The sequence below is a fragment of the Nicotiana tabacum genome, chromosome 17 (assembly GCF_000715075.1).
Source record: "Nicotiana tabacum cultivar K326 chromosome 17, ASM71507v2, whole genome shotgun sequence".
Taxonomy (NCBI): domain Eukaryota; kingdom Viridiplantae; phylum Streptophyta; class Magnoliopsida; order Solanales; family Solanaceae; genus Nicotiana; species Nicotiana tabacum.
This window is the reverse complement of record NC_134096.1, coordinates 90,102,937-90,115,661: the sequence shown is the minus strand read 5'-3', so window position 1 is coordinate 90,115,661 and position 12,725 is coordinate 90,102,937. Positions and strand designations below refer to the sequence as shown.

The following is a 12,725-nucleotide window of genomic DNA, read 5'->3' as shown; positions in this document are numbered from 1 at the left end:
TTAAATAAAATTATTTACTGAAATATTTTATATTTATTATTTGATACAAATATTGAATAGTATAGATCTTTTTTAATTGAGTGAATAAGGAATTGTGACTCTGAGTGAAAAGGCTGCTAATTCAGAAGTGAAAGAAAGCGCCAAAACTGATTCCGCGGAACTATGGTAAATTGGTAATTAGTATTACCAATCATGCCCCATTTTTAACTTCTTTTCTTCATGTCGGTACTAATTTTAAGGAGGGCAGAATTAGTGCATGTAATTAGTATTAATGTAGTAGAGAAAATATCAAAGATTTCTTTCCAAATCTGCATTTTCAAAATTGATCCCCTTTATATATGATTATAAATATTACAGCGTATTCATTATTCGTCTGTTTTACTGAGATCAGTTTCAAATGATAGTTTTACTGTATATAACTAATACACCAAAAAAGAATTTGTGGCATTAATTGTTGGAGGATCTATATTTTGTAATAACAACCTCCCTTGAAATTTTCTTTACGTCACTTTATCGAATAAACTTGGATTATTTCAGAGATTTTTCATTTGGTCATCTTTGATCTTTTAGGGGTCGTTTGGTTGGAAACAAGTTATTCCATGACTAATTATTTCAGGATTAATTATCTTATTCTTCCATAAGGATAAAAAATACTATAATTTCGAGATAATTAATTTCGAAATTAATTATACCACGATTTTATCACAACCAAAAATAGTATAAACTCATCTCAATTTTAATCATGAGATTAATTATCTTTTATTTCTCGTACTCAAACGAGCCCTTAGAGCCAAATTATTTGATTACTAGACACCAGGTGACCACCTAACCAAAAGTACTTTTCCTTTGCATAGAAAATTAGCTGACATGACTAAGGTAGTAATTAGGTTCTCTTTTACTTTTCAGTTTTCATAGGGGCAATTACACAGTTGAAATTAACAGGATTCGTAAAACTAAGATAGGTTCTTAGCTACCGACGACAATAAAAAATGTTGCATAAAATTTTATAGGCAATTAGTTACTTGCAACTGTATTGATAGACACTGACGATTTAGCAACAAAAAAAAGAGTGTTCATAAAAATTTCAATAATTTCCAGTAAATAAATGACTTTTAGCGGCATTTATTTGCAGGCAATTACACATTAAAATCGCCCAAGAAATGTCTTACTTAGCAAGCGGAGTTAATTTTTCAAAACAAAAAAAATAACATTTGATATTGAAAAATATCTCACAATGAGTGGATTTGATTAATAGATATTTGACCAAGCTTCTACAAGGCCAAAAAAATTCAAAGTTGAAGTGTTTAGTCAAGTTTTTAGAAGGAAAAAGGTGTTTTTGAGTAGAAACACAAGCAGTTTTGGAGAAGAGAAAAATGTAGTTTCTCCCTAAAATTACTTTTTTGAAAAGCAATTTTGAAAAAAATATACTTAGAAACACTTTTTAAAAGTTTGATAAAACTCTAATTGCTGCTCATAAATATTTTTTCAAATTAATTTGTCAAATATAAATTGTTTTTTACCAATTGAGAAAAAAAAAATTAAAAATATTTCTCAATATAAACTGATTTTAAAAGATTGACGAACTGGCTATAAGTTATTTCCGGAAAATGTATTATCTACAAAATGAGTGCTTAATTCATGTCTTCTCTGTCCAAGAACCAAAGAAGAAGAAAAGTTGGCCATTTTGCGCAAATCTCCCATGCCTAAGTTAGAGGTTGCGACTTGCCGTATTAGTTCTTTGCCAAAGTCAGAGACTTGAAACTATACCAAACACGACATAATGGACCACCAATCGCTGTTCCAAACCTAATCAACACTCTAAAAGAAGAGATTGCCCATGTGAAAAAGCAGCTTTTAATTTAGCTTTTCCGAAACTAAAAGTAGTATTGATCAAAAGTAAAGAGAGATACTCCTATTTAGTTATACTTGTAGCTTTTTAGCAGCAATAATAATGCATGTGAGATTGCCCAAATTTTAGATCAGTGCTTATACTACCTTTTCCACTGTCACATTTTCACAAGTCCTGTTTTTTTTCCCCTTTTATGTGTTCAGTTAGAAAGCAACATTATAGCATGGGCACATAAAAAGAGCTGAAAATAGAGAGAGCGATATACAACATATATCTCACATTAATTAACCGTAAAGAATTTCAATGTTTTGTTGTACTTGTCTTGTTACAGTTATACTACGTACTATCTTAAGATTTTCAAATAAATGTTTAGATTCCTTTACCTAGTATTAGAATTATAAACCTTTATAAACTTGTGTTCTCAATCGCTAATTCATTTTCATAACCATTTTCTCTGCTTTCGGCCTAAGCATAAATTGTTTTTAACTTTAAGGCTGGTCCGTTCTTAACATAATGTGTTAAGCCTTCTTTCTATTCTTCGGGCCTTAATTCGACTTTTTATATTTATCTAGTTTGTTCTTCAATATGTTGAACTTTCCTGAAAAAGTGCTCCGTATAATTGTAATTTGTATGAATCTTTCATTCCACGTGATGTAACTAATTCGAAACTTAGTGATTACATGCACATTCCACTCTAATTACCAATTAGGGTGCAATCTCAGACTAGTAAGCTAAACCTTTCACCTCACCAATCAAATATCAGTCATTTATTTATTAACCTTATCCTTTTCTCCAACCTTATCAACATATTAAAGAGGAAATAAGCATAATATTAGAGAGGAGCATCGGAGCAAAACCCAGTGGCCAGTGGCAATCATCAAAGAAAATAATATGAACATAATTCATATCTTTGACATCTGAATTCTGATTGTAACAACAAATTGGGCTTTCTTAACATCCCAGCCGTAAACGCATGCACTTGAATTTCGATGGGTCCGATCGTAACGATATGTTGTTGTGTTATCATAATCAATTGTTGATGGGTCCGATTGTATTATTATAAATAATTATTATTATTAATTTTATCATTACTATTACTATTAACTTGTATTCATATCCGCGCGTTGCATGAAGAATATTAAATATAATTTTTCATAAAAAAATATTACTTGAAAACTACGACGCAAAAAAGCATGTAAATGGTATTATTTTATGAACATGTAAATACACTGGATATTCATACATTCAAGTCTATCCAAATTCTACTATTTTTCTTGAATTACAATTTTGTTATTTATGTACTTGAAGAAATTGAAAAAAAATCAGGATGAAATTTTTATTTAAAATATTTTGAAATATTTATCATCTTTTTATTTTCTTCATGAAATAGTAGATAATACTATTATACAAACCCGTCGACTGATAAATAATGTACAACAATATGAAAATAGATGAGTCATGATATAATTAGTATGTTGAAAAGTCGCCTAATTTGATTGATAGATAGATATCCCTTGGAGAATATTTTGGCCGACCAAGAAACCTTTGTTGTTGTACGCAATTTTATTTATATATTATTTGTAATAATTATCACTGTTTGTTAGAATGCTGAAATCTGATGGCATAGTTAGATAAAATAAAAATTTTGAGAATAATAGATTTTTAATTAAGAAAATATTGGTGATGGAGTTAAGGGCAGTAGTTTTTTTGTTTGAAAAAGATGTGGGTTTTGTGGTTAAGTGTTTTCTAGGAATTGTCTAAATTTACCAATAAATTTTTTGAGTAATATTATTTAAATTATTTTTCCAATTAATTCAAATTATACATATCCTAACATTATATTTATTCTCTTTTGGTATATTTTTTCTACTGCTACATTTGATTAGTTTTTCCATTTAGTATTTTACATATAATTTAAATACCCTTATTTTTTTAAATTAAATTATAATTTTAAATTCATTAAAATTATAAAGAGAGAAGCCTTTTATTATTTTGTTCAAAAGTCTAAAGAGAGAAGCCTTCTATTATTTACATTCGTCACGTTGTCTAGATTTATAAATAATACTTCTGTGTATTATTCAGTGACTTTATTATTGTGTATTGGTTTTTTTTTTTTTTGGTTTTTAAAATTTTTTATGAATAATTGTAAAATTTATCAAGTGACTTTATAGTACCTTGACATTTAGCTTAATCTAATGAAAAACAATATTTAATCCTAAAATTGCCAATTAGTGACTTTTAATTATGATGTCACTTGACTTAATATGGTATCTTTGCCTCTCCTTTTATTATGTATAGATAATATAATATATAATACATAGGTACCTCATTTAATATAACATAGATAATATAGATTTCTTACTTCGTCTAAAATATGTTCTTTAATTATTTTGTATAAAATGTATCAATATTTTAATTATTTTTTGCTGCATTATATAGATTAAGCAATTAGAATTTTTTTCTATTTTATTTTCAATATAAAGTATCGATTTTTACATTTTTACTTCGTCCAAAATATAGGTTATTTTATTATTTTATATAAAATATATCAATATTTTTAGATTATTTTCACATTATATGGAATAAGCAATCAGGCTTTTTTCTATTTTATTTTCAATAGAAAGTTTTGATATTTATAATTTTTTACTATATTGCTTGTAATTGTTTCGAATTTAAAGTAGACTTTTCTTTTATGTTTAAATTTAAATATCAAAAATAGTAACTAATTATTAATAACACATAGTGCATAATTTATTTATTTTAAATTTAATTTAAAAAAATTAATTATTATCTAACCTAACTAATTTTGTCCTAAAATTGCCAAGTGGCTTTTTATTATGTTGTCACTTGGCTTACTATGGTGTCTTTGCCTCTCCTATTACATATAGATAGAAGATATTATAAATATTATCATTGTTATTTTGTATTACTATTATTGTCACTACTATTATTATATTACTACTATTATTTTGTATTTACTATTATTTTGTAAAGTCTAATTGTGCAAATAAAACCTTATCTTTTCTAGATATCTCCGAAGATCCATATTTTGTTTGAAATCCTATATCCTCTTCTTCTTCGATTGACTCTCCATTTCTCTCATTTCTCCGATCAATTGAGTGAAAATTAGAGGGTTTCTTCTCAACAACCCCCCTTAAGTTGGAGGGTAAAGAAGTTACCCCCAACTTGCATAGAATGGAACTGTGTGAAGGCCCGGAAAGCGATTTGGTGAACAAATCAGCTAACTGAGAGGAGGAAGGAATGAAAGAGAGAGTGATGAGACCGGAGAGGAATTGTTGCCGGACAAAGTGGCAGTCAAGTTCGACATGTTTGGTTCATTCATGAAAAATGGGGTTTCGGGCAATATTGATGGCTGCTTTACTATCGGAGAGAACGGGGACTAGTAAGGAGGGAGAAATGGAGAGATCTTCAAGTAAACGGGTGAGCCAAGTCAATTCGGCGACAACTCGACGCATTGAACGATACTCTTCTTCTATAGAGGAAATACTAATGGAGTCTTGTTTCTTAGACTTCCAAGAAATAATAGAGCCACCAAGGGAGATATAAAATCTGCTCACAGAATAGCGAGTTTCAGGGCAAGAGCCCCAGTCGGCATAACAAAAGGCAATTAAATTGAGATAGGGTTGAGAGTTCAAGATAATTCCCTGGCCTGGATCTAATCTGAGGTAACACAATACTTGGAGAGCTACATTGAAGTGAGAAAGGCGAGGACTTTGCATGTATTGACTGAGCTTGAGGACTGCAAACGACAAATCAGGTCTGGTATGGGTGAGGTAATTCAGCTTACCCACAAGATGTCGATATACAGTATGATTTGGAAGAAGAGGGTCTGCATCTGAATGAAGTTTTGAAGATGGTTATAATGGGGAAGACACATGAGGAGTTGCTGCAATATCAAATTCCTTCAGCAAATCTAAGGTGAATTTCCTTTGACACAATTATGCCTTTTTTCTTACATAAAATCTCCACACCTAGAAAGTAATGTAGTTTCCTAGGTCCTTCACTTTGAATTATGTGTGCAAAAATGATTTAAGACTTGCAATCTCGACTGAGTCATTCCCACTAATGAGAATATCGTTCACATATACTGCAACAATAGATGTCAAATTGCCTTGTCGTTTAAGAAATAGGGAATAAGTCATTCATAGAGGAGGAATAGTCTTTGAAGCTTAAGGCACCAGCAAGCCTGGCATACCATTGCCGAGAAGCTTGTTTAAGCCCATACAAAGACTTTTTGAGAAGACACACATGATTAGTACTGGGATGAGATAGGCCTGGTGGAAACCTCATGTAAACTTCTTCTTATAAATCCCCATGTAGGAAAGCATTGCTGGCATCTAGTTGATAAATAGGCTAATGTTTCTTGGTGGCTACTGCCAGTAAACATCTGATAGTAGTCATTTTGACTACAGGTGAAAATATTTATGTGTAGTCAATACCCTCTCTTTGTATATCCACCCTCACCACCAATCTGGCCTTTAATCTTTCTATAGTTCTATCTGAATTGTGCTTTACTTTGTATACCCGCTTACAAGGTAAAGCCTTTTTACCTGTTGGTAATGGAACCACATACCAAGTGTGGTTTCTGTCCAAAGCTTCAATTTCAGAATGCATAGTTTATTTCCATCTTGGGTGTGCAAAAGCCTAGGAAAAACTAGTAGGTTCTGAGATTTCTGAGATGGATTGCATAATATGTTGATTCTGATGAGATAAAGCTCCAAAAGAATAGATAGTAGGGTGACTAGGTTGAGCAAAGCAAGAGGAGGTAAGGTATGTCAAGTACACACTGTTGCAGATGTAATCATTTAGATGTGTAGGCCATTTGGAGATCCCAAGGGATTTTCTGATTACTGGTGATGGTGATGGTGTGTGAGAACTGGAAGGTATGTGTATAGGAGATAGCTGGGCCGTTTTCAATAAGGCTCACGCTAGGCGCTCACCTTTTTTGGCTAAGCTCTATCGTATCTTGTTGGTAATGGATTGAAAGGAAGGCGTAGTGAGATGAGAGGGAGAAAAAGATGAGTGAGAATCTGGTGAAATGGGAAGAACATGTTCAGTAGGTTTTTGAGTTGGTGAGGGATCAACAGAGGTGAATTTTGCAGGCTTAGGATAAGGAAATATGGGTGATGGAGTTGAACTGATTGAGGCAAAAATGGTACTTGTCTTCATGAAAAACTACATCTCTGTAGACAAGTACCTTCCTTGAATCTAGCTCCAATACATTGTATCCTTTCTGCCCTAAAGGGTATCCCAAAAACACACAAGCTTTTGCCCTGGGCTCAAACTTGTTTCTCCCACTAGACAATGTGGACACATAACAAAGACATCCAAAACTTTTAAGAAACTTGTAAGCATGCAACTTATTGAATAGAATAGAGTAGGGTATCTGTCCTTTGAAAACTTTAGAAGGCAACCTATTGATTAAGTAGAGGTGGCAGTCAACAAACACTCTCCCCAGTAAAAGATAGGAACATGTGATTGAAACAATAGAGCCCTTGCTATTTTCAATAGATATTTGTGTTTTCAATCAATAATGCCATTTTGTTGAGGGGTTTCCACACAACTTGTCTGATGGATGATGCCTTGAGAACTTAGAAATGTTGCTTCCTATGAACTTTTTCCTAGTTCAAGAGCATTGTCAATCCTTAACTTCTGCACTTTAACACCAAATTGTCTTTCAACCATGATGAAAAAGTTCTTTAAAACTGCAAATGCATTTCCTTTGGTACTTAGCAGAAATGTCGAGATACCTCTGCTAAAATCATCCCCTATGGTTAGGAAATATTTGAAACCATTATAGGTAGGAATCTTATAAGGGCCCCAGGTATCAACATGAATCAACTCAAATGCTCTTTTGGATGTTATTTGACTAAAAGGAAAAGAGAGTCTAGTTTGTCTAGCTCTAGGACATACATCACAAAAACAATCAGAATCAGAAGAGATTGAAATAAAATTGAACTGTTTTATTGAAGGAAAAGGCAAATGCCCCAATCTATTGTGCCAAAGAGTTACATTAGAAACTGCACTTGCAGAAAAGGAAAAGGAAACTGAAACTTGACTAACATCATTATGATTAGAAAAGGAAACTACATTAGGTTGTGAACTATCTCTAACTCCAGTAGGCTCCAACATATATAGCCCTTCTTTTGCTTCACCAAAAATTTGAGGCCTCTTCATTAAAGGGGCATGCAATAGACATTGACTAGATGTGAGTAAAATAATGCAATGAAACTGTAGACAGAACCTATTGAACGATAGTAGATTATATCTAAAGCTAGGGACATGCATAATATTTTTCAAAATGAATTCTGGAGATATAGGAATTCTGCCTGTATGAGTGACTGTTAACTTGAAAGAATTAGGAAGATTTATATGCAATGGAGTGGATAAAGGGGTCAGAGATAGAAAGGCATTTGAGTCAAAGCACATATGTTCTGAAGCCCCTTAATCAATAATCCAAGTACTAGAATTAAAAACTGAAAAATATGAACCATTGTACTTGATAATAGTACCAGCCACAACATTTGCATTGATCTCTGAATTAGAAGTTCCTGCATCCCCAACCTTAACCTGCTTGATCAGCTGCACTAACTGTGAAAATTGATCTTTGGAGAGGTGTTGAGTTAAAGGCTCATTGTAGTTGTTGTTGTTTTCTTCTGTTGGCTCAGCTGGAAAAACCTCATTTTCCCTAACTTGAAACTGAATTCCTTTGGTATTGGTAAATTCAAAGTCCTCAGGAAACCCTATGATTCTATAACAATCATTGATTGTGTGACCTATCTTCTTAAAATAGGTACAAGATGCATTAGGATTGAATTTGGTTTTCTTTCCTTTGTAGGTTGGGTTCTTCTGTGTTGGGTTTCCAAGTTTCTGCATGGGAGTTTTCTGGAATTGTCCATAGTTCCTTTGTGTCTGTTTTTCATTTTTCTGTGTGTAGTTACTTTGAGCTACAAAACTTCCTTGGTTCCCCACCATGAAAGATGAAGAATCAGTAGAGATTAGAGGGTTTGCATAGATTTCTCTCTGATTTTCATCTTGTAGAATCAAGGAATAAGCATGGTAGATGTTGGATAAAGGGTTCATTATCAAGATATTTCCCCTAGCTTTTCCATAGCAATCATTCAATACCATGAGGAATTGAATAAGTATTTCATCCTCTAAGGACTTCTCTAGCTTTTACTTTCCATCACAGACACAAGTGCATAGGCACTTGACATCATAGTTCAAAGAATCCAGCTCATCCCATAATCATTTGAGCTTTGTAAAGTATCCTGCTATGTTAGTTGTTCCTTGAACTAACCCTGATAATTCTTTGCGCAGGTGATAGAGTTTGGCACCATTTGACTGTCCAAACCTATGTTCAAGACTATTCCACAAATCCGTGGCCGATTTTGAGTAAATAGCCTTGGAGTAGATGCAATGACATGGTGACCTCTTGGCTTATAAGCTCACTCTCCAAAGACATTGGAGATAGTGTTATTGGCATACTTTGAGTAGATAACACTATCTCCAATGTCTTTGGAGAGTGAGCTTATAAGCCAAGAGGTCACCATGTCATTGCATCTACTCCAAGGCTGAAAATCCTTGGAAGTAGCAGCTGGAGCTGGACAGGTTCCATTGATGAAGCCTAATTTATTCTTGGCTAAAAGTGCAATTAGCACAGACCTCCTCCATCCCTGAAAACCTCTGCCAGTGAATATTGTATTGACTAGGGTCATTCCAGATGCATCAGAAGAATGGAGGAAGTAGGGATGATTTGGATCGAAGGTTACTCCACTTCTAGATCCAGTTTGGATGATAGATGTTTCTGTATTATCATGCATGGTGAGGAAGATGAAGAGAAAAGAAAGTGAGATAGAACAGAGAGATGATTAGATCGAGCTTCACTGCTCTGATACCATGAAAGATTTTAAAAGGAAGAAGACGTATTTAGGAATTTTCTCTGTTGCATTCCATTGTGTAGTCATCAATCTATATATACAAATTATCCTATCTAGAAAGAATAAAGAGTTATACACTTGTCTAATTTCTATAGGCTATGAGAATAACTAACTAACCACTATTATTATTTACAATGCCTAATCACATGTCTCACCCATGTGAGAATAATATGATGATTTAATGAGTCCACTTTGATCTGGACGGTCATACACCATATCAATTGCTGAGGGTGCTCCACGTGTAAGGTCTAATTGTGCAAATAAAATCTTATCTCTTCTAGATATCTCCGAAGACCCATGTTTTGTCTGAAACACTATATCCTCTCTTCTTCTTCGATTGACTCTCCATTTCTCTCATTTCTCCGATCAATTGAGTGAAAATTAGAGGGTTTTTTCTCAATAAGAAACTCTTAGCTTTCCGATTCCGAAAATACTTGAATATCAATCCTTCAATACCATCTTACATAGTCAAAATATACCGAAGTTTTACATGATATAGAGTGGCATTTATTAACAACATGGTAACATGTAACTATGTGATCAAAGGTCACATAGTTAATGTTATCATGTTGTTTATAATGACAATCTTACAAAAATCAAACTTTGGACTGGCGAGTAAAATCTAGAGGTATGGATACAACTCTCTTGTGTTGTGAAATCATCATTTACTTCTAGGCTATGGAAATCGAAATCGTTAGAACATTTTAGCTTTGAGTATTTTCAAAAATCGATATTATTTTTCTTTGGAAACATTCGAGTATTCTGAAAAACTTTGGGAAGTAGTGTTATACATAATTTTAAATTGGTTTAATAAGATACAACATTTTGGCAATTTTGGGTTTGATTAAAGTAAAGGAAATCTCCCATCTAATTTTTAGGTACCTAAAATTAATTATATTATTCAACGTCAAATTCCATTAAAGTCTATTTTGAGAAGGGCATGTCGTTCGAGCCTAACAATGGTGAGTAATTTATGATTGCATTTTTTGACATTTTAAAGGAATAAACTTTGGATTTGAAGTGTAAAGAGTATTCTCTAGGAGCCAAAGAAGGTTGCAGTCTTTACATTCAGGTTTAGTAACCTAGATGTTTCATTCAATCTTTCTAAAACTTGATGTTCTGTGGTTTATTTTTCTATTGAATTCGTAAGATAAGATAGACCTAAAGTTATTAGTTGTTTGAATGTGAAGTAAATTTAACACATTCAAGCCTAGCACTCTGTTATTAAAAGGTCACTCTTGTAATATGTCTGGTCGAATGTTTATATCAGAAGTCCTCTGCAGAGATGCTTTCTACTAGGGAAATAAGCCTTGTTTGAAGATTGAATTCAATCGTTTGAAGAAAACCTCAGTATTGAATTTACTATTTTCCCTCCTATGTAAAAGTTATTGAAGATGTTGATGAGTTACATTGCATTTCGTAATCTGAAATGCACAGATATTGCATTTCCATATTCTTTTTTGCTTTCTGTTATTTCTCTTTTCTCATCACATATGTCTTGAGTCATTTAATTTCGTAACTGTTTGCAGACTGGTGGAAATACTAGTGCCAATCTGATATGGGAGATGATGCGAGCTCCTAAAATTACACCATCGTTTCCTGCTGTTCAAGCATATTTTGATGGCTTCTCGCTTGAAGGTGAGTTTTCCTTACTTGATGACAAATCCATTGGTTCTTCTATCACCTTAGGAAGGGCAATTATTAGATAATGCTAAGGTTTGTAGATTGCAAGCAGCTCTTAGATGCTGTGACAAAGTCATTTGCTGCTCTTGAACCAAACAATCCAAGCATCCTGTTTTACCAACTCTACCTGATAACCAATTAGGATTCATTCCCAAGTATATTCTTGTCTTATGGTTTGTCTGGATCAGCACTAAACTGCATGTACTTGCATTCTTTCAATTTGATTTCGTTGAAAGGTTGAGATAGAATGATGCAAAAGCTGTGAGCTAGTCCACCACTATTTTGTGGTTTTAACTTCTCCAGGCGAGATGCATCTGGAAATAGGACACTTTCGTTCTGATGTATGTGGTCATAATTTTTGGTAATCCATTTCAGATTCTGGATATACCAGCTGATGATCCAAGACTGAACTAGTTTCTCGAACCTACAATAATCTGAGACAGAGGTTTGGTGGGTGAGGTAGTACGGGAGCTGGATGACCATAGACAGAAGATTGAGGGCATGCAGCAGCTACATTGCCGTGAACCATTGGGTTCTTTTTATACCCTAGAACTAGAATGTCTGCCTTTTCCTGTTATTCCATAATTTGGCCCGTCTGCTCATGTGCCCCTGTCGAGCAGATATATAGATTAATTGACATTGTAACGGAGGTAATGGGATTTTCGCAACCTGCTGGAGGTAGGAAAAACACCCAAGCATGTTCGGAGTAGAATCAATGTGTTAGAAGTTGTAAATTATTCATGAGAATGGATATCCGCCCATGCTATGTTATGGACATCATCCCTATCATGGAAGGATTTTTTTTTATATATAAAATTTCACTTTTTAGCCCTAATTGACTTGTAAATCATATAGGGAGCACACAATTGATAGAAGAAAACGAGTGATAGTATTTGCTCTCTTGCTGTTATCATTTTCTTTACATTTTAAGCTCTTGTTAAATATACTTAGTTCTTGCTATATTGCTGTTATTTCACTACAGAAAAAAGAAAAGGAAAGGGTTAAGAGGAAAAGGAAAACAAAGATGGTAGCTTTATTTTATTTCTTTTTTTCTTCTTGGATAGGATTTAGGCGAGAGTTTTATTTAAATAAACTCCTTCCGAATATAAATATTACTCATTAAATGGATTAACTAGTACTAATCTTATCTGGTTAACTGGATAGCATTTGGGCAATCCGATCAAAGTAATCGTAAGTCTCACAAGAAATGAGAATACTGAAGCAACACATGA

The 12,725-nt window shown here is 33.2% G+C and overlaps 1 protein-coding gene across 1 annotated transcript; it reads right to left on the bottom strand.

The window, feature by feature from the left end:
• Nucleotides 1-9,318: 9,318 nt before the first annotated feature.
• Nucleotides 9,319-9,693, bottom strand: LOC142171966 (uncharacterized). The gene has a single exon (XM_075235697.1). The coding sequence runs from the start codon at nt 9,691-9,693 to the stop codon at nt 9,319-9,321; it is 375 nt and encodes a 124-aa protein (XP_075091798.1).
• Nucleotides 9,694-12,725: the final 3,032 nt, after the last annotated feature.

What these genes read in the sequence shown, in the direction of transcription:
- LOC142171966 (XM_075235697.1), bottom strand. Translation starts at nt 9,693, where the DNA reads ATGCATGATAATACAGAAACATCTATCATCCAAACTGGATCTAGAAGT.